Source organism: Papaver somniferum, chromosome 11 (genome assembly GCF_003573695.1).
Source record: "Papaver somniferum cultivar HN1 chromosome 11, ASM357369v1, whole genome shotgun sequence".
In the NCBI taxonomy this organism is placed as follows: domain Eukaryota; kingdom Viridiplantae; phylum Streptophyta; class Magnoliopsida; order Ranunculales; family Papaveraceae; genus Papaver; species Papaver somniferum.
This window is the reverse complement of record NC_039368.1, coordinates 87,155,087-87,176,483: the sequence shown is the minus strand read 5'-3', so window position 1 is coordinate 87,176,483 and position 21,397 is coordinate 87,155,087. Positions and strand designations below refer to the sequence as shown.

The following is a 21,397-nucleotide window of genomic DNA, read 5'->3' as shown; positions in this document are numbered from 1 at the left end:
GTAGTTTTCTTCTTTGCCATCTTTAGTTTGATGTTGACTAGACGTATTTGGACATTTTGGTATCTATATAATAATCTTGTGATACACCTTGTGGTAGGGGTCTTAAGTTGTTCTTTTGTGCGTTAGTGGACACTGATTTCTTCCCAAATTGCGATCAATATGATTCTTTTGATAGTGTTTGCAGCGTATCCAACACAGTATTGTACTCAACAATGCCGACATGTTGTATTGAATTTGAAAAACAACCAACTTTTATCGTTGTCGTTTTTACCCAATAAAAATATTGGCTCTCCGCGTTTTTCGGGTTTCAACGTCTGGTGTATTCTAAATGATTCCTTTAATAGTGTTTGCAGGGTATCCAACAGAATATGGTAATAAATAATTCAAACCTGCTTTGTTGATTTTGCATAACAATCAACTTTAATTTTTGTCGGTATCCGAATAAAAGTGTTGGCTCTCCGTGTTACAAGTATATAAACGTCTCCTTTAGCTTTTATAGCTTGCCAGAATTCCGAAAATAATGTAGTTATTTATTGATATTTGTAGTTTTCCCACATAAAGTATTGGCCCTCCAACTTGTAAATTTTCCAAGCTCTGGTTCGGTGAATATTGCTTGTCGGAATGCAGAAAAAAGGGATGTTACTTGGTTTAAAAATATAAGTATTTTTCCCAATAATCAGTACAGAATTACAACTATTATTCAAATTTATAATTATAACTGTTGTTTCCTTGTGTGTATATAAAGAGGATACCCTCTTAAGTATCATACACTACCTTATTCAAAAAAAATCTTTCTTCACTGTTAATTGTTTTCATTTTAAGATGTCAACTCCATCATCATCAACTATCGAAAACATACTTAGACGATGCAAGCGACCAACCAAATCAATTACTGAAATAGAATAAGAGATACAGAGAAGAAGCAAACAGGCAGGTTCAAATGCAACTTCTTCTTCATCAGCTAAGAAACGAAATCCTATAACTTATGAAAGCATAAATTCGCCAGAGGCTATTAAAAAATATGAAGAGAAAATGGCATCAAAGAAACGAGGTCAAGACCAATTCCAACTAAGGGAAAGAATGAAGCAAGTCGAGGAAGAGACGGAATGGGTTAAAAATTATTTCATAGGTCGTCTAAGGCACCAGGTCCGGGATGGTCCTTTCGTACCAAGGTCGGGCGGTGACCGGAAACAACCACGGTTTGATTATGAAGCTTCCCACGTCTGTGACAGATTCAATCATGTTAGGAAATTGTGCACCAAGTACAATGAGTTTCTCACACGGCATACATATGACTGGTATGTGGCCCAGGATACTTATACCAAGTGGAGGAAAGAGTCGTTTTATCATTTTGAGGCTGCCCTGATTTTTCAATCTCGGAAAAATAATTAAAGAAACTTAATTTTATGTTTTTTAAATAATATCATTGTAGTAGTCTGGTACTGTTCTTGTTTAAAAACCTCGCCGAAGTTACAAGCAGTGATCCTCTAAAAATATCGAAGTGGGGCTAATATGTTTAAGAGATTAGTTTTTTATTTGAGTATTGAACGAGTATCTCTATTATAAGAGTTGTCATTAATTTTATGTCTTTTCCTCTATTGTTGCTTTGTATTTTGGCCGTATCTGGGGACCCACCTTATTATAAATATATTTTATTTTTCCTATTACAGTCGTGGTCCACCATTTTTGTAAGTCTCGTATCCTTTGTAAGTTTTGTATCCTTTCCTAGTTAGGAGTAACAATTCATTGCGAGGAAGGATTAGGATGTTGGTTAGAGATGTTGAAAGATATGTAAGTTGTGTTAGGCAATATATTATGAACTTACCAAATTGATGGGATAATGAACGCACGGTAAGTATAATTTAAAATTAGTGATTGTTATTGTTTTGGTAATGAAAACATCGTATTAACGCCTTTTTATTAATTCAACTCCAGCACTGTCAAGGACAAATAGATTACGAAGATGAAGGAAGAAGATAGAGGCGTGTTGCGTTGTTTGATGTACTGAAATTACACTTTTCAATGGAGTTTGATCCAGAGATCCTTGTGCACCCAGCTATTTTTGTTCCCCCGCAAAATGTTGGGAAAATATAAAATAGTATGCACGCCCATCACTGGTTTGGTGCTGGTACATCTCAATGAAGCCGAAGTTGCAGGAGTTGGTGTTGAAAAATTAGGTTATTTGTTTTATTAAGGTTTTTAGAGGTACTGATTATGATGTTTATGATGTTAAGTGTGGTTCCCTCCTTGTGCCATTATTTTGATGTACTGTGGTTCCTTCGTTGTTTCAATGATGTAATGAACTCCTTTTTTAAAAGACATGTTTTATAATAATCGTCTTGGTACAATAGGAATGCATAATCCCAAACCTAACTCAGCTTCGTAGGGTGTGTAAAGAGTTTTTTTTCTAATCAACAAATGGGGTAAAAATACATGACCTAATAATATTTGAAAGAGTATTATAACTGTTTACAAATGACACATTCTTTTCACCAACATCCCAAAGTTTTTATAATGTTCGTCGATGTTCACAAACGACTCTTTCCATTTTAAAAGCGCCCAAAATTGAGTAACAACATTTGGGAATATCATGAAGATTTAATTTGGAAAAAAAACCAATATACTAATTATTTTTTTTAATTAGACGGCAGATGTAAATCATAAACCTTTCTTGCACACACAACAGATGTACTGAGCATTTGAAACACCTTTGAACCCCTAGGTGACCCCAGAGGACGAGTTTGGTCTGGTGAGGGCTTACATATAGGTACACTCACAAAACCAGTAATATACATGTTGTTACATTACGGAAGAATCAATTCTCTTGGGTTGTACTCGTCTAAGGCATCCTTCAAAAGGAGATAGCTTCCCTTGAACCTAAAGTTGTGTCCATGTCGTTGAAAGTATATATATTTCACCATCGTTTCCTACATGCATTGAACTATTAACCGATCCATTTATGGTATGAAAAAATTTTGTTTTAGTAAAAATAAATAAAAACTATAATTGCTTACGATTGCGTCATCCGTCGTATTGGAACCAGGCGCGATGTCTCTTAGGAGCGTAGAAAATATGATAACATAGTATGTTACATCTCGGTTTATCATCAAAAGCCTACCTCTAACACGTTGGATTGTTCTTTGGCGAGGATTCAAAAAGTCTGTAACAAAATGGTTATGGAACCTTGTCCAAAAGACTGCTTGTAGCATGATGGGTCCTTCACCAACTTGAGCTGCGCTTACAGCGATCCATGCCGCTACAATACTGGTATCTTATTGAGGTGTGAATGAAGCATTCATACTGGAAATCTCAAGTAAAGGATTGAATGTCTTTACAAAGTAATGATGTTGATAGGTATGATGTAATGAACGGTATATAGCAGTGTGGTATTTATAAGATATTACGAAAGGATGTGTCGTCCCTCGGAAACAAAAGGATGTGTCGTCCATCGGACACAATATATATTAAAGAGTGCTAGTATTGTTTGCAAATGGCCCCAACTCTGGCCAAATGCCCTTAACTTTATATTGAAGGCATCGCTGTTCACAAACGTCCCTTTCTTAGCTAGATAGTTTGCAAACACTTTGAGGACTTAACTTAGATACTTAGCACCAGAGCATACACGCACTGTTATTCACAACTACTTGGGATATAAATCTCTTTATCCTTATCAACACACTGTAACAACAAGATTTTTTAAGGGGAATTTCGTTTATAAATAATAATAATTTTTTCCTATAAATACACACCTAAAACCACTCATAAAAACATACCCTCCAACATAAAACCATCCTTGAAAATCACCCAGTCAAAAATGAATTCTAACCGCAAGGGAAAACAAATTGTGTGTGTAGAAGCAAACAAAATTTGTCCACTATGTTTCCTTGATGACCATTCAGCCATGCAATGCCCCTGGATGTATTCCAAGTGCCCGCAGAGAGGTTGTACGGGCATCCAGTTGTTACTCGAAACGGAAACGGGAAAAAGTAGGTACCTGCGTTGCCAATTCGATAATTGTCGTGCAGAAGCTATGTGGTTGGAAGATGCAGTCAAGTCGAAAGATGATAAAAATATAAACGAACTCTGCAAAAACTTCAAAGACAAAGGGAAAATTAAGGTTGAAAATGAAAAGGTGGCGTCATGCCCAGTCCCTGGATGTAAGTTTCTTATGAAACTGCATCGTTCTAGAGATAAGAACACCTTTGGTGAACATTTTTGGAAATGTCAAGGCTGTGATTTGGTGGAATGGGCCAACTAAGTATATTTTAGGTTTCTCAATAATTCATGGTGTTATATTTTGTGTTTGTGATGTAATCTCTAATCCCGTGTTTTTTTTTTGGTCAAGAAGACCCGGTCTGATGTAATGTTTATGTTTTATGGTTGTGTGCTTTCTATGTTGTTTATGTTAATGTTAATTTGAAGTTGTTTATGTTTATGGTAATTAATAAGTTATGATGTTTAGGAAGTTATTTTGATCATATATACCTGCTTCAAAAAATATCGGTAAACTCCTCAAGCACAAGATTCCAAAACCCTATAGCGTCTTGGTTTGTTTGTTAATTAACACGATTTGCAATAGAACAATAGGCCCTAGTGAGAGCCTCATATTCCTCTGGAAAGAAACTTACCATTTTTTAATCCATTTATTAGTTAAAAAGATAATTTTAAATAAAAGGATGACAATGCTCCTTCAACTAGGTATTATTTTTTAAAAACTTTGTGGTATTTATGGATTCCAATTTTATACATATTTATAGTCAAGCATCAACATTACCAACGGAACTTAAGGTAAGTTTTTTTACAGTCCACGTGTATGATAATAAAGCAAAAGGGCAAACTGCATAATTCAATGCATATCTATACACTATTGACTGGCATCCTAGTGATATGATTTATCACTTCTAGTGGTCGACAACTAAATGGGGCATTCACTGGTCACAAATAGCCGCCTTTCAAAGGTCAATAACTATTTACAATAAAAAAATCACGCTACAAAAGATGACATGATTACTCAAAATAATGCACGACAAATGATGACAACCCATGGTTGCAAATTCTCAATATTATTAATTTATTAACTCCTGTCTAAAATTACCATTAAACCCATGGTGTATTTTTACTATAAATTTGTGAAACAAAAACCCACAATTGAATTATCCCTGAAGGTATAATGATATGTACCATCTACCACCAAATACAGTTTTTCAAAGGCACCCTTTCGAAGATTCATATAATTACCACCACAAAAAATTGTTACGATGCCACGTTTTTCAATGGATGAAGATAACGCTCTAGTAATAAGTTATTATAAGGTTTTAGATCGGGATCCTAATCCAAAAAATCCTACAATGGGTAGAGAATTTTGTCTTCGAGTTAGGGATGACTTTTTGACTCAAGTTGGGAATGATAACATTTGGTATTCTGGATGACGTATCCAACACCGCGTTAGCACGCTGAGAAGGATTTGTTGTCATTTTCAGGAGTATCGAGTTCTTGCAAATGGTAATCGTGCTCAGAAGATGGCCATGTATGAGGCGGAACAAGGGATGCCTTTCAAACATTTCGTGGCGATTTTTTTTTTGTCCCTCACATTTAAAATCGTAGGGTGTTTATGATGTTTTGTGTGGTTAATCTTGTTAGTCCAAAAATGGGAGAAGAGGTAATAATTTTGATGTTTTTGGTTTTCCTACGTATTGCAAAGATGTAATTGACACATTTTTAAATGACGACTTCCATTATAAACATCGCAATACACTATAAAAAAAATTAAAAACCTAACTCACTTTCGTAGGAATCACGGTTACACTTAGCACGTGCAACAAGTCGTTAAACCCCAGGGTTAACCTTGAGGACGAGTTTAGTCTCGTGAGGGTTGATAACATATTGATCCACAAAATGTACACTAACATTAATTATAGTTTTAGTCTCCACTGGATGAAGCAGAGGAATTGTCACGCGTTTTATACTCTGGGATTTTGGATACCATGAAATAATAGCTTTCATCAAATGTGAATGCTTCACCTTTTTCCTCTAAATAACCCGCTTTAATGAGTTCATGCTGCAACAACACAAACAAATATACTTAATGTTATAATTTAAAATCAATAAATTTAACTCTACACGAATATAAAATATTTACAAATTGTTGAGGTGACATTCTAACATGGCCTTGTTGAATCTATATAAAATCGCAAATGCCTTTTTGGATAATCTGGTACCTATCATGAATTTGTTGAAGACTTCTTCTCTTTGGATTCCCATATTATCGTATATATTGGTTATATATCTTTGCCCAAAAGGTTTTAGGCTCTGGCATTACAGGAGAGAGATCTGCTACTCGAGATTCTTTGTACCATGTTTTGGTGATTTGCAAATCTTCAGTTGAATCAAATGATCCCATTACTGTGTTCGTACAAAGAGTTGTGAGCGGTTATGAAGTTCTACAAATTACTAAAAAAGTTTAAGGATACCGAAAACTGCAGTATGTGAAATACATTTAGGTAAACCCTGCTTTTATAGGATCCAAATTACTAATTCGTGTGTAAATGGTTAAAACACATCCAATTCAATTCTAAGAGAAATACTCTTTACACACCCTAGTTACTTTTCACCGACACCCCTTGCTAAATTCGAATAACTTAGCATGTTTATAAACGCCCTTTAATGTTTTAAACACGTCTTTGATAATAAGGAGAGACCAATATCGTGCATAGGAAAGATATTAGAGCGACCCTTGGTTGTGTTAAATCGATATGTAGATATATGTTTCCAGAAAGAAGTGTTGCAAACACATGAAAACTCTACAGATGATTTGATCACTCAAAATAATGCACGAATAATTAGGACAATCCAGGGTGGAAATAAAACTGGGGAAAATAATAAAGACACTTCTCAAATATTTTATCACCATTATTTAAATCACACTATGTTTTCCAAAAGTAATTTACTGTGAACTAGGGACACTTACTATTTATCTAGCGACCCTTACTATTTATCGAAAACCACTACATTGCATTGACACAACATCGCGTCTTCCCAAAATATCAATAATCTGACAAAAATGGTAGTTGTGTGGTATAACCAAACACATGGGGTTACAGTGTAACATTTATTACAAAAGATATTGGTAAGAGTAAAAAGTTATTCGATGTAAACACCTTATACCCTAACTAATTTGGAAATTCCACTATTGTTCAAAAACACCAACAACTATGAACAAAGCACCCTGATTCAAATCACCCAATCTTTTCCCAAAAGGCATTGACTGTTAACTAGGGACCCTTACTTTTTATCTAGCGACCCTTATTATTTATCGAAAACCGAACGTCTCGAGAGGAGAAAATTTTTAAGGCTGAGTCTGTTGTACGCGATACTAGAATACTCACCACTACATTTGTGGTGAGTAATGAGCACGCAAGTGTGACGCATTTTCACCCATAACTACATTCGCTATGACTAATTTAATCACTAATAATCTTGTTTTAAGTCTTTTCAAGGAAATAAGCTCTTTTGGGAAAATAGCTCGAAAAAGTGTTAAAGGCAACCAGAGGAACTGATAAAGGCACCCATCATTTCAGATACGGGCACCCAACAAATGGATAGAGGCACCCACTTCTTCTTCATTTGAAACAGATTCACATAATTCATGGGAGATCTCAATGATTAAAGGAAAATATATCTTCTTGCCTATTATACAAGTAGTTTTCATATCTTGAAGCTAAAAGAGATAATATATTGATGAGTTTGTTTTTATTGAAAAAGAGAAAGAAAATCTGTGGTTTTATTTATAAATAAAAAAAGATAATATCCCCAAGATTTTATTCTAGCAAATAGAGGAAGATGTGTGATAAATGGAGAAAGAAATTATTCCTGAGATATCTTTCATTAAAGAGAAGATCTGGTGGAGTTATGGAAGAATATTTTGGAAAGATGTTTGAGTAATGGGTTGTTGTGTATAAATAGGGTGCTAATAGGACCAAACAGGCATCCGAAGAGGGAGGAGTTTTGGAAGAGCAAAATAGTTGCGTTTAATTTTTCTTCATTTTCACCATTGTAAACACTTTTCGAGTAAAAAAATTTATCTTTTAAGAGTGTCTACAACATGATGAGCTAGACCCCTACACTGGGTCGACGGAGGAATCCGAATTTCATACATGGGTAAATTTTATTTATTTTTCTATTTGACTTTTGCACTAACTAAAATAGAATTATGATTTGAATTAATTAGTTATCATTTTATTTGATGGGTCATGCTTGCTTAGATGTTGATGTCCCATGCTTACAATTTATAACTAATATTTTGAGAATCTACTTTGGCAAAAATAAGAGTCCATGTTATTTTATTTATTAAGCGATAATTGTTGAGAATAAATAATTGAGCCTTATGATATGAATTCGGTGGAATCCTAGTCCCAGTAACTCTCGCCTTTGTTTACTATTTTCATTAAATCTTTAAATTTAATATTCACAAGTCTTAGAGTTCGAATCCTTATTTACAACAACGATTAAAAATCACATCATTGAGGTCGATAACATACTTTATGTCAGTGTTTCTTTTTCCACTCATTATTCCTATTTAAGCCAACAAATTCACTCAGTCCTCTACGGTAATTAGGAAGACAAACAATTTTATACCCTGTATATAATTAAAGAATGCGCTTTAGTAATTATGAAGATTTGGGGGTTGTGGGGGCATGGATTTCAATTACAAATCAAGGTCCACCGGGAGAATGTGAAAATGAACAATCATCTTTTTGGCACCGTGTTTTTCAGTCATTCGAAGATATTACCGCGAACGAAAACGGGAGAACAAAGATGTCTGTCAAAAAAAGATTTGATTTGATCACGTCCGAAATTGAAATTTTTGTGACATTTTTCCTCGACGTTAACATTAGTCATCCTCAATTGTCATATGAAGCTCGCGTAAGTAAACATATCACCTTAATAATCACCTCTGAATAATCAAAAAATGTCAATACTTATTCATTTTATGTTTTTACTTTCATACAGAAAACAACAGTTCGCATTGAATTTCGGGAAGAATCAAAGAAGCCTTTTAAGTATTGATCAATTATATGAGCTCTTAAAGGACGTAGTCCCGGCATACAATGTAGAGTGAATACATTTGTGTAATGACTTAGTTGTTTTCAGGATCAATAAATTTATTAAATTTACCAGTAATCACCGTCATTGGTATTTATGATGGTCGTTGGTTGTGTTAAATTGTAAAATGTAATTTTTTTTAATTAATTTTGTCTGTAAAAGATATGACCCGACAAATTAAAGTTCCATTTTGTACTAAATAATACCAACCACATGGGAGGATAGGAAAATATAATTGAGATTATGTAAATAATATTATATTTTGGATCGAGACCGGGATATTCACTATAAATACCTTCATTCCCCTCCCAAAAATAAAAATCACAAATTACAAACCATCCTCGTTTATATATCCTTTCAATATTTTGTTGTTACATTTTAGGGTTGGTTATGGCAGTCAAATTCACAACCGAAGAAGATACATCGTTAATTCAATCATGGATGAATGTTTTTGTGGCAAAAAATGTTACGCAAAATAGGGTTTCCGGAGTGAACTTATGGGATTTGGTAGTTCAACATCTAACAGTTAGAAACGGAAACCAAACCAGAGAATTGGTCGTGTCTTACAAAACCGGGTTACCTCGATTAAGAAACAGGTGAAACGATACTTGGAATTTGTGGTACCTTTATACTGAAACTTACCTAGCGGGTGGACTATGGATGAGTGTGTAAGTGGTTCATAATTTCGTTAAACTTTATGTTAACGAACCATTTAAATGGAACACTAATAATTTTTGGTTTGTTTATTGAAGGAAAATCATGCGAAACGTAGATATTTGGAGGCAACCAACAAACAATTCGAATTCTATGAGTGTTATTTACTGCTCAAAGGAAAGGATATCTGAGTTCAATCCGAATGAAATATGCCGTGAACTAGGTGAAGCTAGCGACGAAGATGATTAATTCCATTGCTGATGGAGTTAAGGTTTTGTTGGTAAACCTCTTGTAAACCATCCCGAGACCCGACCCGGCCAACAGGGACACCTATTGGTTTAAAGGACTGCTCCACCGTTAAATAAGAGTTGTCATTGGTCATTGTAGTGGCTAAATGTACTATCTTGTATTGTTGTTTGAAATTATTGAATTAAGTTAAATGTTTTTTAGTACCCGGGACATAATATCATACTTTCTGTGTTGCGTTTTTTATTTTTATTTGTTACTAGCGAGGAACATAAATATGTTATTGGATGAGTTAGGCTTACAACTCTTTTATCGATACAAGGAGAGCACGAATTACATACATAGAGTGTAAATTTTGTCGCATGGTGTAACGGGGTGTAACATTAAAAATGTCAAACAAATATTTAAAATAGGCAAGGTGGGTGTAGTCGCTTGGACTTTCTGGGCGATGTCACTGTGGTCGCCCACAAGCTATGTTAGCAACATCGCTGAGTTCAGGAAAAGCGATGTCTTGGGCCTCGCTAAAGCACTTTTTCTGGCGATGTCCAAGACCTCGCCTATGTTTAAATTCCCACTCACATCCCCTGGATTCGAGCAGAGAGAAAACCGTTGCATTTGTATTAGACTTCTAGCCACGACGGGCTGTCACTATCATCCCCATGTTTCTTTCCACACCACTCAGCCTAAGAAAATTTGTTTCCCCCTAAGAAATTACCAAGATTAGGGACCGACGTCACTTTTATGTTTCATCTTGGAGGAGAACAGAGGTGAAATCGGACTAAACCACGGTGCTGGGAGGATTTTGGACATCCCAATCACTAAGCTCAAATGCCCAACCATCCACCAGCATTATCAATTTGTGTACGTCCGTGTCCGTCCAGTCTTCTTCGTTTTCCCCACATAACGCTGGACCATTAATACTACTGTCCAAGTATTAAATGTCCTTGGTCTTTTATAACTACCCATTGAACCATAATAGCATTTGATGAGGACCAGGTGATTGCAGCACATACGTTATCATATGAATCATATGATCTTGTAACAGTAGGTTTATCATTGCAGCCCAATATATTATCACCATCCCGAAATTGGTTCTAGTTTTGGTTTTGCATAAGTAACCTGTTATAAGGGCGGCATGATTTATTAGAGGGACGGCATTCTAATAGGATAAAAAGGGTCATTACATGATCATTCAAGATGTCCCTTATCAAAAAAATACTGGAAATGACAAATTAATCCTCATAATTGATAACCTAGTTTAATGATGATAATAAAGTTTAGTGTTAATGATTAATTTCACCTATATTAACTCGAAATCAAAACCAAAATCAGATTTTTAAAGTTAAAAAAAAAAAGTTTAGAGGAGAAGGTCAATATCAATCAATTGAAGAAATTAACCAACAAAATGAAGAATCGGGACCTGAAAATGATCGGTATATTCTAAATTAGTCCCAACTAGCTTTTTGTTACTCAAAGTTATCTAAAATACGTAAAAAATTCATTTTTTTTTTACATTTTCAGAGCTAATTACGGTTGAAATTTTTCTCATAACCAACCGTAAATCGAAGTTACGGTTCGTAAAAGATGAACTACCAACCGTAACTGGTTAAATTTGAAGAAAACTCAATCGTAAAACCAGTTACGGTTGGTAACTAAATGCTCGATACCAACCGTAACTGAGTTACGGTTCGTAAACTAAAATGTTTACCAACCGTAACTGAGGAAAATTCTCAGATATAAGAACATACGGTTGGTAATTGAACTATTACCAACCGTAACAACATCAAAATATCCAGTTACGATTCGTAATTGAGTTAAAATCAACCGTAGCTCACATAAATCCAGAAATTTCAATTTCAATTTTCATTTAAAACTCTAATTTTTGATAGAAATTAAACTTAAATCGAACAAAATAAACCAAATCTCAACCGAGTTTTCAAAACATACCTCATATAAGTCATTACACTACACTTGATTAATTTTCGAATCGTCGGTTAATCGAAAATGATGAAATTTTGAGTTTTAATGGAGATTACGGTTGATGGCAGGAGGAGAAGAGAAGAAGAAAGAAAACAAATTTTCAATTTAGCTTTGATTTAGGTTAAAAAATGGGGAGGGTAATCTAGTTAATTTACACCCTTTATAGAACATCCCCTAACCAACTAAAGGGACATTACTATCACACTGCCGCCCCTCTAATAAATCAAGCCGCCCCTGTAACAAGTTACTTGCATAAAGAAAGAAAGAAGTTCATAAATAGAACCTTGACACCTTTGGTAGTGTTATAAACTTATAGTGACATGGGGTTTCAAATATTGCACTTGGAACAGTATTTATTATTTTTGTACGACGAATCTATGAATGAGAGAAATGCAGCTGAAATAGACTGCCCAACAAAAAATTAAAGGTTAAAGAAGGAGAGATTAATGAAACTTCAAAAACTAACATGGTGGTCCAAGAGTACTCTCTCAGTGCTCTGGACTCTTTGAATTCATAACTGGTATTCATGTGACCATGCCAGTATCAATTCTAGGTCAATAATATTGTTGACTGTTAGATTATGTGTTTTCTAACACTAATCTACAATAAAGCCTTTCACCATCTAATTGCTATCTTTCGTGATGACTTATCTAATAAGCCACCTGAGCTGGCCGTCAGGCTCAATAGGTACAAATAAGTAGGTAAATTAAATGATAGCATCATTTTCATTTCTACATTTGGATAAGTAAGAATAAGGTCTAGTAACAACTAACAACTAGCTATCCGTTTCATCAATGAAATAAACCAAACAAAATACTAGTGAAGAAAGCAGAATAACAGACATAATTAACAGATGATGCTCCTCCTGTTAATACCCTGTCTCCTGCATTGAAAATGAAACAACACAGAAAAATCTGAGTTGTTTACAGATACAGAACCAAGAAACTCAGAATTTCTAAGATCAGCCATGTTTGGCGCCACATCGCGTGATGTGACACCTGACCCAACTACATGCCTTAGATTTTCGAGATGGAAAGTGAAGAAAAATGTTTTGAAACTGAAGGGTTAAGGAGTACTTACTGCATTGTTTAGGGTAGCAAACACACTTCAGACCAACACCACAGTTGCCATTTTGTTTTCTGCACTTATCACAAATATTAGGTACATGGTCAGGAATGTCAAAAGAAATCCTTGTTCCCAGTTCATACTTTTCACCAATAGACGAATCTTTGTATATTCTACTGTAGTGTGAGCAGTTAAATTTTTTTGGATCAAAACCGATTTCTAGTTTCTCTGAATCGTCAAATAACCAGCAAGAAGACGAACTATCTAAAGACGTGGACATTTTTTCACAGCCATAAAACTTAGTACAGTTATGAGAAAGTGAAGACATAGGTTTACTTTGTTTCAAGCAGTTAAAGAGTAAAAGAGAATTGGGTTTATCAGTAAGAGAAGGAAAACCAGCTGTGAGGAGATTTGGGGAGATGAACTTTTGTGAAGCTGGAGAACAGGAGGAGAAGTGAGAAACAGTGAGTGTTTTGGAATCGTAATCAATTGAAGAGACTGGGAAGAGACCAATGGAAGTTCTAAAATAAAGATTTTGAGATTTGCAAAGAAGCACTTGGCTTAGAACTGAAGAAGGTTCATTGTAGTTTTGAAGAGAGAAAGGTTTTTGGATTTTGATTTTACCACAGTAACTTGTGGGAGTGGCTTGAATTACTATTCTTGGGGAAAAGAACAAGAAGAAGAATGTTAGATCGAGGAAGAGGAAGTGGAAAGTATTCAAGTTCTTGATTTTCTCCATTTTTTTTTTCTTATTTCAGGATTAGATTTCTCGGGGGAGAAGAAAATGATTCAATGACCGGTTGTTTTAATTTAGTAAGATTACAAAAGCTTAAACAAAAACAATCAAAAAGTATTCAAGAATCTACTTTTGAGAAATGACACTTTGTGGAATAATACTGTCCATTGATTTCAAGCAAAGATAAAAAAAAAATTTGCCTTTAGTCGAGAATGTAATCAGTTCTTGACATGGGACCTCCATTATTTTTTGCTCCTTTTATCTGTGTTCTCCATATGCTGCTGTCTGCACCAAAAGTTGGTTTATGTGGTGGTAGAAGTCAAAAAAAACTCCACCATATGAGAAGCCTTTTATGAATGTGAATAGCTCACATATTTTTCCAATCAATGCTTGAAAAAAGTTGGAGAAGATATTTTCATGAATAGTAAGGAACCAAATTGTAGATACCAAATCATGCATCGTACACGTGGACGGTGATTAGAAGTCGCAGCTGGATATAAGCATACAACGGCGCACACCGAATCAGTTCTAAGTTAACTTAGATTCTAAGCGGATGTCATTTTTGTAAATAACTAACATCCCTTTTCCTTATAAATAGGGGAAGATAAGGAAGAGAGGGGGAGGATTTTTGGAGGGTGGAAGAAAGATGGAGGAGTAAGAAACCCAATACCTCTGAAGAGAGGAATAATAGCTGGGTAGTATTACTACCTTCGTTCTATCTTCTATCTTCGTTTTACCTTCGGAACCTTCGCTTTACCTTCGGAACCTTCGTTATACCTTCGTTTTACCTTCGGAACCTTCGTTTTACCTTTGGAACCTTCGTTATACCTTCGTTACATCTTCGTTATACCTTCGTTATTGAAACTTTCACTGAACTTCATCATCATTAATGGGGTTCATCACCCGTGTAACAGATAAAAATCATAATAAAACTCTTTTACCCTTCCGTGGATGTAGACACTCCGATGTCGAACCACGTAAATTATTGTTGTGTGAAACTATTGTTATTTATTTGTTTAAATTCATCTTCTACTTGCTGTTTTATGGTTTAAAACAAAATCCAATGATCTTGTTCGTTTGGTTGTTGCTACTAGAAAAATGGTAGTAACACAAATCAAATTGCACTAGAATAGATCATCCATGAAGGTAAGGTTGTCAAATCTGATACAGATGAGAATAATATGTTGTACCTCCATAGTACACTTAAAACAAATCATAAACGAAAACATCTTAAGACAACACAGCATAATACATTAAATTCAGAGTACTTAAAAAAACATTTTAAGTACATGTAATCAAGCTGAAGCTTTAATTACTACAGCCGGGAAATCAAACAGCAAGATCTTCTCAATGGCTTCTAAAAACGTAGTAGAGAATGCAACGTGACTAGGATGTCCCAGGTAGGCAGTAAGATCGTCTGAATTGCGAAATGCCATGGAGAATACATGAGTATAACCTTGTGTCAGCATAGCGTTACTTTCAACATCATGACCCCTGTTAACAACAAAATAGTTCAAACAAACGATATTTTTCTGTTTAGCGCCTCGGTTAATCCGGCGGTACATAAATACTTGGGATTCCTAGCTCCCTTGTAAATTGTAATACTTAAAAAGGTAGATTTTGGTTGCACAAAATACTATAGATTGCAAGTATGTTCTGAAGCTCGGCATGCTTCCCAGCCAATGTCCACATAGTCAGTTGACATGGTTGCCGTAAACAGTGGCTGCTAAGTGTACAAGTTTGTTTCAAAGATGCAACATAGTGAAGGTAAAGAATGAGAAAAACTGTGGCAAAGTAAGAGATGGAGTTTCTTAAAAAACATTACCATTCGAAGGATTTGACGGCTTCTACATCTGAAACCAGCTTTTCCATTCCCTTGACTATTTCATCCACATTTACACCTTCCTTGAACTTGGCCACAACAATATGCTTGAGATCTCCCATGTTTCTTCAAGCAGAAGAATTACACTGTGAACTGTGAAGTTGTGAACCTCTCACTCGTTTTATACTGAACTTGGACACTAGTTTCTACTAAGATCCTTGTCTAATGCTTTCCATTGGGCCCTCTCTTTTCTCATATTGACAACAGCAGCACGAAGCACAGGTAACAAAGGTTGGCTCATTTTAAACACAGGATCTGCAAGCAGATACTTGTCCAAGGTACAATGTATAAGCATCCGTGTCTTCTTTTGTGTGTTCATATATTCTTTTTCCTAATAATAACTCATTCTAAATTTTCTAATGGTAGGGTTTGTAGTGTGCCTACCGGTGGACATGTAGGTATGTAATTATAAGATAACATGCTCTGTTTGAGGTTTGGTTTTGTATAAGCTTCTCTTAATCTCTGAAGGTTGTCATGCAATCACATGTTTTGTAAGTTTCTCCCGGGATACATTGAATCACGATTCCATGAGAACATATATCGAAGTATCAATGGCAATTAAGCATAGGGTTTCAACTTTCACGCCTACAACTTGCACTCAGAGGTTGCTAATAATAATCACAAGGTTGTGGGTCATGGTGGTACCTGATAGATGGAACCTAGAATAAGAAAGGCCACAAGGTGCAGGAACAGGTAGTCATATCATATCACAGTTGCAGCAGCTACTTGGGTACAATATTCGCGACCCCACTGACAGTGCATGTGAGTTTTTGTAATCAAAGACCAAAGAACAAAAAATAGGGCAGGCACCAGAAAAAGATGAGACAGATGCCATTGTACATAAGTAAAGAGAAGTGAGGTTGAAATGTAGGAACCGCCACCAGCAACAAACCTGATTTACTCTCCATCTTTGTTTTACAGAACTTGCAAACTGTAAAGAAAACAGTTTACCGGATAATAAACCACTGAAATTGTGATATGTACATGAATGCCACGCTTAAAAAGACAAATCAACTTCCTATAAGATGGTTGAGTGAATTTCCGATTATTTTTTGGAGTTCCGCCTGCTTCTCCTAATCGTTGGGAAGTCTCAAAGAAAAACGTAGCTTGGGTTTACCATGAAACACATGTCTGTTCAGTTGGATGGACTCTCAACCTGCTTCTCTTTAGATTCTTCAAAACTAGTTTTGGGAACATGATTACACTGAATGGAGATGCTTCCCACAGTTTCTGCTGTATTAAGCTCAGATGTCAACTGATCCTCTTGAATGGGATCCATCCTTCGATTGTCAATAGATCTTGAAGAAAAACTACGGTTGGTATAGGGACAGCGATAAGGATGCAAGTTTAGAGAATCCATATGAGGTCTGATTGCTGAAGAGAACATAGGCTGCATCGCACGTTTTCTTTCTGGAGAATCACGGAGAGAAATTCGACAAACGGGGCAAGTAGAATGCTGCTGAAGCCAAATATCTATGCATCCGACGTGGAAGAAGTGCCCACAATAGGGAAGGATACGCAAGATATCCTTCTCTTGGTACTCTGACAAACACACTGTGCACCTGCAAAACCAACATTATAAAATTTAACGAGCAAACAAGAAAGAAGAAAACAGTTAAGGCCAGAAAGGGAAAGACCGGTTGCAAACTGTAAGTCCATATTTGTGTCGCATTGTGAGTACTGGGGCAAGAATGTGCACTATAAGTAAGCCAGTGACCTGTTAAAGGGCAACACGCTTAAAACTTTCTGGTTGTCATGACCAGGAAGCGGAGACATATTTCCTCGTGCAAAGCAGAAGCACTTCCATTACAACAATTAAGTAAGTTGAACATTCCGATTTATTTATTAGAAGGTAGGAGAAAAGAATATTTAGCATGACAGGATGTGACGATGTGAAGCTAATTTACTAGCCATTATATAATTTGTCAAAACATTTATGAAGATGGCATTATAGGGCCTTCTTGTGGACATCAAAGAAGGTTCTCTGGTAGCTAGATAAGCTTGTCCGCAAGTTCATTCCATACATTGACTTGCACCACTTAAGTTAAATTGCATGCATAGCAGTTTTTTTTTTTTTTAAAAAAAAAAGATCCCCTTTTCTTTCTTTTTCTGGAACAAAACACCCCTATAAACGATAGCAGGATGGTGGCCCTTGGCTGTCGGTGCGATGAAACCAGCCATGTCCGTGCTATAGGGTGCTGATAAACTGACCGCACTGAGGTAAAATATGTGTGTGGTGGTGGTGGTGGTGGTGGTGGATATTATGCTGTTTCATATGGATCAACGGCATAAAACCAAGTGCGAGATTGATATGAAAAGCTACAAAGGTGAGGACGTCTTCTCAACCCAATGCAAATGGTTTATACTTATCAAAAGCTGTAAAAGTAATCATCTCACTATGTATGAGGGGAGAAGTATATATCCTATTTATGAGGGGATTATGTACCTAAATAGTATATATTGTTTTCTGAAAAGAGGGATAGCAAAATTAGTATCGCAAGCTTATAGGAAAATCAGAATCACCTCTTTCCCTACTATTCCTTTCAAACTATAATGACTTTGGTTTGTGCTACAAGTGCAATAGATTGTAAAAATGCATTTTCATTTCCTTAAGGAGCATCTTAGGCACAAATGAATAACAGAAATAAAATGGACGAAAACTCTTACTGGGTATCGGTGCAAGATGCGAAGTACTCATCGCTGAACTTCTTCGTAGGAAACTTGGCCACAACAACAGGCTCTAGGCCATGAAGCCCGCGCTCTAGCTGTTTTGACAAAATAAAGAAGTTAAAAAACACATGTATGAATTTGCTAAATATCACTGTTCCGTGTCAATCACAAGTAACGAAACGGGAAAGACAAATGTAAGGATTTAAGTCCAAGGAAATACAAGACTACAACATTACTATTTCAGATTATAGTTTTGAGTTCCACACACTGCATTAACGTAATTCAAATGCATAAGATAACTCACAAAACACTCAATTTTACAGTAATTTGGATTAAGCATATTGCAATCAAGGTTCAACATCGTGTTCATAAATAAGGTAAAGTATCCCCGGGAATTCTCCAACCAAAATTGAAAAGATATCTCCCAAAAATTACATCAAAATGTGCACAGAAAAGATCAACAACAAATTCATCTTATATACTCTCTAATTCATGATCAAATAACACGATTTTCAGTTTTAAAGATCCACAAATCCAGAAATGAATATTGGAAAATTAAAAAAAAAAATGTGATAGAGAAGGAAGGTGCAAAGTACCATTCCGAGATCAGATCTTGTAGCTGTTGGAAATGAACGTCTAGCAGCATTCAACTGAATTCTAGCACAAATGAGTCTTGTACATACGAATACAATAAACATCGTACTTACTACAAATCCAATTACTGTCATCACCAAATTCACCCCTGATGCTATCATCTTTCCTTCTCCTTTCACCTCTAAATCAAAACAAAAAAATCCCCCTCAAATCCCTCTCCAATTTCTCCTCATAATCTAATTTATTCCTAAAACCCTAGAAAATAGATAGAGATTTCTTGGGCTTCTAAATCACAGATACACATACACACACTCTCTATCACTACCAATACTAGTGCTACTAGTAGTATCTAACTACTATCTATTTCAGCTAAAACTAGTTAACTCGAGATCTCAATATTGTCCTTTATTTTTAATTTATTGAACCGATATATAGTCATCTCCAAAATTTTGATTTGGATTTCTCGGAGTGTGTGACGATCGGTAGAAGAATTGTTTTAGAGGGCATAGCGTAAAAATGAAAACAAAAGAAAAACCCTAGGATGGAAAATGAATTGAAAGTTTAACAGAAAATTTATTTGAAAATGAGTATCCGCGATTAATGGGGTTTTATTTTTATTTTTGACAAGCTAAAAAAATCAACAAGAGAAAGTGATGAGCCACAGAAAAGAGACACAGAGAGAGAGAGAGAATGAGAGATGGGGGAATTCGCTTGATTACAACGCTGATGGCATATTTGGATCGTAGTCATTGTTTAATCATAATACATTCGTATCTATGGAAAAGTTTCTCTGATTTTTAGGACGTATCGTAGTTTTTGTTTTGTTTAACTCAAGATAATATGAGTCAACTACACTCACTGGTGTCCAGTTAGGGCTGCACATGGACGGGTATGGGCGGGTATAAGCTAAAACCAACCTCGCACCCACAGATTGTGGGTTTTTTTTCATAACCAACCCCGCACCCACAAACAGCGGGCGGGTATGAGTTTAAACGGGTTTAAACCCGCTTTATATTCAAGTATTTAGAGTAACTTCTATTCTCCTTGATTAAGTGAGAAAAAAAAAAACAAAACCCCCAAAATATTCATATCTAGGAAGTTCACAGATGAAGATTAAGTGTTGAATCTGTTGATTTTTCGATTGTTGTCGATTTCTGGTGAAGATTCGAAGTTGTTGTTGTCGATTTCTGGTGAAGATTTCTGGTAATTATCGTTCGTAGGTGAAGAAGAAGAACTGAGGAGGAAGAAGAGGAGAGGCCGAACAGAGAGAAGAGTGTAGAAAGTGAATGAGGGTTATCAGTTATCCTATCTACTAGTATTAGGGTTTCATAATGGACGATTAGGATTAGTTTTATCTAATGGTATATAATCTGCGGGTTTTTTGGGCGGATATGGACGGGTATTAGCTTAAACCAACCTCGCACCCACAGACAGCGGGTTTTTTTTTCCATAACCAACCCCGCACCCACAACGGGCGGGTATGGATTAAAAACCCACGGATTTAACGGGTACGGGTGGGTTTGGGTATCGTGGACGGGTCTTGTGCAGCCCTATGTCCAGTGGGTATTACTTGCACGGATCAGTTAAGTTCGTGAATAAAATTGTCGTGGTGTTGTATGACCCTCGTTGAGATAGAGTATAGTAGATTCTTTTTATACTTTACAAGTGGCGCTGCGAGCTAGCTAAGCTTGACCTCTAGCTGTGTAACGACCCCACTGGAGAAGTTTTTTGTTTGTATTTTTTTGATAAGAGAATGGTAAAATCATATGGATAAAAAAAAACTGGCTAGATTGGGGTGTACCCAAATTAATTGGGGTATATCCAAATTTAAATGGATCTAATGCTCTTGTTAAGGGGTGGTCAAAATTGGTGATTTTATTTTAATATCCTTGAACTAACTTAAAATTAAACCCTAAAATTAGAAACTAAAAAACTCTTAATCTTTCTTTACTCTCTCTTCTCTAATCTCTCTGCTCTTCCATGTCATCTTCTTCGATTTCTTCCATCAACAGAAAATCTTGAACATTGATTTTTCAAAAAAATAGTTGATTCTACCGGCGAAAAAAAGACTGTAAGTGATGTCTAAATCAAACCCATCATTGTGTTGTGTGATTTGGTTGTTATATTAGGTTAGAAATCGAAAATTATGATTTTTGTGTCTTTAGTCGGCAAGGTCGTAACATGCATATCTTGCCGACTTTCCATAATAGCCATGGCGACTGTAAATTTTTTCAACAGCCGGCAAGGTCGTAACATGCATATCTTGCCGACTTTTCATAATAGCCATGGCGACTGTAAAAAAATTCAACAGCCGGTGGGGTATTTTTCTTAATAGCCGACGGGGTTTTTTTTTTTGTAGACCTTGCCGACTATATTAGTCGTCTCCTGTGTGTCAAAAAAATAAAGTTGGCATTGTCTTCATTTGAATACCCTGCCGGCCAAAGTTAATCGGCATCATCTTCGTTCAT

At 35.8% G+C, this 21,397-nt stretch overlaps 3 protein-coding genes across 6 annotated transcripts; all 3 read right to left on the bottom strand.

The window, feature by feature from the left end:
- Positions 1-5,816: 5,816 nt before the first annotated feature.
- On the bottom strand, positions 5,817-13,911 carry LOC113323353. 4 transcript variants are annotated; one of them, XM_026571641.1, is made up of 3 exons: positions 13,063-13,911; positions 6,219-6,402; positions 5,817-6,058 (listed from the first exon to the last, which is right to left on the bottom strand). In XM_026571641.1, exons 1-2 carry the CDS (start codon positions 13,784-13,786, stop codon positions 6,263-6,265), a joined length of 864 nt encoding a protein of 287 aa, XP_026427426.1. In that variant the 5' UTR covers positions 13,787-13,911; the 3' UTR covers positions 5,817-6,058; positions 6,219-6,262. The 4 variants fall into 4 exon arrangements, with proteins under 4 accessions (XP_026427426.1, XP_026427429.1, XP_026427425.1 ...); XM_026571644.1 differs by lacking the exon at positions 6,219-6,402 and having other exon boundaries at positions 5,844-6,058; positions 13,063-13,904; XM_026571640.1 differs by lacking the exons at positions 5,817-6,058; positions 6,219-6,402 and adding an exon at positions 10,265-11,121.
- Positions 13,912-14,882: 971 nt separating this feature from the next.
- On the bottom strand, positions 14,883-15,880 carry LOC113321772 (stress-response A/B barrel domain-containing protein At5g22580-like). The gene is made up of 2 exons (XM_026569685.1): positions 15,609-15,880; positions 14,883-15,277 (listed from the first exon to the last, which is right to left on the bottom strand). Exons 1-2 carry the CDS (start codon positions 15,725-15,727, stop codon positions 15,079-15,081), a joined length of 318 nt encoding a protein of 105 aa, XP_026425470.1. The 5' UTR covers positions 15,728-15,880; the 3' UTR covers positions 14,883-15,078.
- A 592-nt stretch (positions 15,881-16,472) lies between these two features.
- Positions 16,473-19,643, bottom strand: LOC113321771 (RING-H2 finger protein ATL38-like). The gene is made up of 3 exons (XM_026569683.1): positions 18,932-19,643; positions 18,333-18,430; positions 16,473-17,227 (listed from the first exon to the last, which is right to left on the bottom strand). The coding sequence occupies exons 1-3, from the start codon at positions 19,088-19,090 to the stop codon at positions 16,801-16,803; spliced, it is 684 nt and encodes a 227-aa protein (XP_026425468.1). The 5' UTR covers positions 19,091-19,643; the 3' UTR covers positions 16,473-16,800.
- Positions 19,644-21,397: the final 1,754 nt, after the last annotated feature.